The sequence below is a fragment of the Pinus tabuliformis genome, chromosome 3_2 (assembly GCF_031772625.1).
Source record: "Pinus tabuliformis cultivar Carrire ecotype Pingquan chromosome 3_2, CPIR1, whole genome shotgun sequence".
NCBI classification, from domain to species: Eukaryota; Viridiplantae; Streptophyta; class Pinopsida; order Pinales; family Pinaceae; genus Pinus; species Pinus tabuliformis.
In genome coordinates this window covers 1,045,508,678-1,045,512,382 of record NC_142302.1, presented here as the reverse complement: position 1 = coordinate 1,045,512,382, position 3,705 = coordinate 1,045,508,678, and the positions used below count along the sequence as shown (strand labels likewise).

General features: G+C 38.0%; 1 protein-coding gene across 1 annotated transcript; it reads left to right on the top strand.

The window, feature by feature from the left end:
* The first annotated feature begins 351 nt into the window (after positions 1-351).
* LOC149184177 (uncharacterized) lies at positions 352-1,895 on the top strand. Its single transcript, XM_089418849.1, has one exon. It carries the CDS (start codon positions 672-674, stop codon positions 1,752-1,754), a length of 1,083 nt encoding a protein of 360 aa, XP_089274975.1. The 5' UTR covers positions 352-671; the 3' UTR covers positions 1,755-1,895.
* The last annotated feature ends 1,810 nt before the right edge of the window (positions 1,896-3,705 follow it).

Here is a 3,705-nt window from a genome sequence, read left to right as displayed (position 1 = left end):
TTGAATTTGATTAATTTCTGTTGAAATTTTTTGAGTAATAAGACTCACTCTGTTAATTTCCATTGAAAAAATTTACTGGTAAGAATGGACAATTTCAGTATGTGACATTTTCCAGTAGATCCAAAATTCAAATCATTTAAATGACAATTTGAACATCATACAGTGTAATTTTAATGGATACGTCCGTATTTGAGTGCCCCGTGTACAGTGCAGGGTAAGGGGTCGCAATCGATGGTGGGTGGACAGGTTGTTCTGGTTGGTGTTGTTGAAACGAACTTTTTCGTTGGAGGTGGCCTGATAATCTCTTCTAACGCATTTGATCGATCTGTGCTTATCTCATCTGGATTCCAAGATAGAATAATTTGAGCACAAATATCTTAATAATCTGATAAGAAAGGTGTGGTAATGTTTTATGGTAGATTATTGCATGCTGCCATGTCCAGGCGAGCCCACATCTCATCAATTCAAACGCCTGCCATTCATTTTGTTTTCCGTTGCGTTATCGAGATCCAATACTCCCCCTGCATTAGCTCCAGAAGGATATATATACATTCAGAGGGGAGAGAATATTTGGTATCCCAGAGTGGCTGAGCGAACTGATAAAATCAGAGAATTCAATTCAAGGGGACTGCAATTACCCCTGGAATTGCATGAAGTAGGAGTAGGCGAGGATGTCTGGGAGAAAGGCATTAAGGAAATTGGATGACTTTTTCATATTGACTGGGGTGGGAATTGCAAGGGAGTCTGCCGCACTTATTCTGCAACACTACTCCTTGGCTTTTGTTGCACTCCTCCTGTTATTTCCTGCTTCTGCTGCTATAATTCTCTCCCATGCCTTCCTGGATCGTATCCTTGTTGCCAAATTGGCACTCGGAATCCAAGCTGCCTTTGGTTATGGTACTACAGGATTGATCAACCCTAATCATCATAACTACTACACCCTGCAACTATTTTATCGTAAGCTGGCTGAGACAATATTGTCTTATGTACTCTGCTTTCCTTTTCTGGCAACATTTTCACTGTGGTCAAGAGTAGCAGTTGCCCATACAGTTGCTGACACTTATGCAGGCAATAGGCCTTCATGGCAGAGGCTGATTCAACAACTGCCCAAGCTCTGGCAACGCCTTGTGGTGACTTATATCTGGGTGTGTCTGTTAATCCTGGGATTCAACGCTCTAATGTTTGTGCTAATGTCTTCAATCATTAATGGGGCATCTGTTTTGGGATTGCCTGCAATATGGGGGATTGGGGCTGCTATGTGTGGGGGGATTCTTTATTCAATTGTGTTTGCTCATGCCATGATAGTCTGCAATTTGGCCACAGTTGTGTGTGTGATGGAAGCTGATTGTTGTTATGGCCTGGATGCTGTTTTCAAGGCCATGTTTCTCATAAGAGGCAGAACGCAGATCGCTCTTCTAATTGCACTCGTTATAAACATGACCTTGGCGTTGGTTGAGAGCCTGTTTCAGTACAGAGTGATAGGCATGAGGCATGGCAGCAGCTTCTATAATGAGAATAGCAGTAGAATAAGCTCATCAGCAATGTGGGAGGCTCCTCTGCTTATATTTATGTATTCAACGGTGGGTGTGATGGAAGGTGTGATGAGCTGTGTGTTTTACTACACATGCAAGTCATCTCGTTTGGAATTGAGGATTAATCCATTCCTCAATTATTCTTCCTTTCTAAATTTGGCAGATGCCTTTTCTTCTAAACACAAAACTATTTCACTCCAATGTATGGAAAACAAAGTATGATATATTTTGCTTCTCTGAAGTTCCTTCATAAAGCAAAAGCTTGATCTGTAAGAGCATGATAGCTCAATCTATATGTAAAGAGGACAGTGTTGTAATTCGAAACAGAATCGATGCAAGTAACTTTGGTCGTATTAAGTTGTATGATTGGTTAATTGTTGGTATGATTAGCAATGACTGTATGACACAGAGTTCAATAGTAGATAAACAAATTGTGTCCTGCAGGGTTGCCATATTGACAATTTTGGGAAGCTGGAAAATCTGATGACTGTGTGAACAGTATGGTGTGTATCTAACTTCGATTGCGCTGTTCAGGAATGAAATTCAACATTGGAGTTGTTCGACAAGAGAGTAGACAATAAACTAGAAAGTAAAGTTAGTGATTTCAACTAATTTCCCCAACAAGTTACAACAAAAAAGGATCGTTAATGCCAATATTTTGACTGAATAGTTGTGAACATATTTTACAATGTGGATTCTCTTCCAAGGCACAAGCATTACTATTGAGTTGAAAATAATATATAATTATTTTTAATTGAAAACATGTGTATATGCCAAATCATTACTCTTGAACAGGTAAAGTACAAGTATTATATTAACATTGGCAAAGTGAAATCAATTTAAGAAGGTTCAATATTTTCTCTGATATATGTAAGGGTTTTACATTCATTGTTAATTGGGTTTAACTTTAATGTTCTCCATTTCATTTAAATCCAGTGGATGATATGTTTTTTTTTCATGAGTGAATTGTTTATTGAGGTTTTTCATGAGTTATGAGTATTTCTCATTCTTGTTTATGGGGTTCCAACAACACTGTGCTTAATGACATGTTCACTCTTCATAAGCTAATCGTTTTAAGTTATTTTTAAAACCGAAGGAGTGTATCACTCTTACAAGTTTCTAACAACACTACCCCTAAAAATAAATACACAAATTTTTGACAACTTACTCTTGAATACATATGTGAAAAATCAGCAACAGTACGTCTTAATACATGACATCACAAAACCTTCTTTGTTATATAGTGGATCTGATTATTGGTTGATATCCTCAATTTGTCTGAATGTCAAAGATGAAACCATCATGAGTATTCTTTGTTATATAGTGGGTCTGATTATTAGTTGATATACTCAATTTGACTGAATGTCAAAGATGAAACCATCATGAGTATGCAGTGGAGAAACGTTGTAATGAAGCTTTGATCTCTACCAACCTTAAGTGGACAAGTTGATCAAACTATATACAGTACTATAGTTTAGTAAAAATTATTTCAGCTCAATGTATGGAAAACATTAAATCTACTATATTTTTTTATATGACCTCTTTCATAGAATAAGAGCAACTTTCATTGATGGAAATAGAGCAAAAGCAACTTTCTTTGTTGGAAATCAGCTCACCATTTGGGGCTAGAAACTCAGGAGCTTTCATGGATAGAAATTGTGCAGAGACTTCAACTCAGCTCCATCAGATTTAGAGATGAGGAAGGCATACTACTCTGATCTGAGAACTCAGCCTCAGGTATCTATACAGCAATCTGGGATATAAAGCAATGTTCTCCAAGGAGCATTACGGTGAAGCTTTTTGGTGGTGGAAGTGTTTATGCAAAGAAAAACTACAACTTAAATTAAAACAAGAAGACTGTTTTTCTAGTTTGTTGACTTGGGAATCCATGTAGAGAAGGTCTTGGCAGGGTCTAGGGAGATGCATCTCATGTAAAAAAGATGTAGAGACACCAAGCCACCTTCTGGTACCTTGTCCCTTTACAAAGGTAATTTAGAAGGAAGCTCTTCTCTTTCTAGGGGGAGAGGGTCTTGGCAGGGGAACACAACTAAGGACTATTTTAAACAGTAGCGGGAAGACAAATTGTTGGAGCATAGGGCCCTTCCCTTTGTGGTTTCCTGGGCTGATTGGCGAGCAAGAAACTCGCAGACTTTCCAAGATAAAGAAATCTCAT

Bases quoted from the DNA above. Each gene is read 5' to 3' on its own strand.
- LOC149184177 (XM_089418849.1), top strand. From the start codon at position 672: ATGTCTGGGAGAAAGGCATTAAGGAAATTGGATGACTTTTTCATATTG.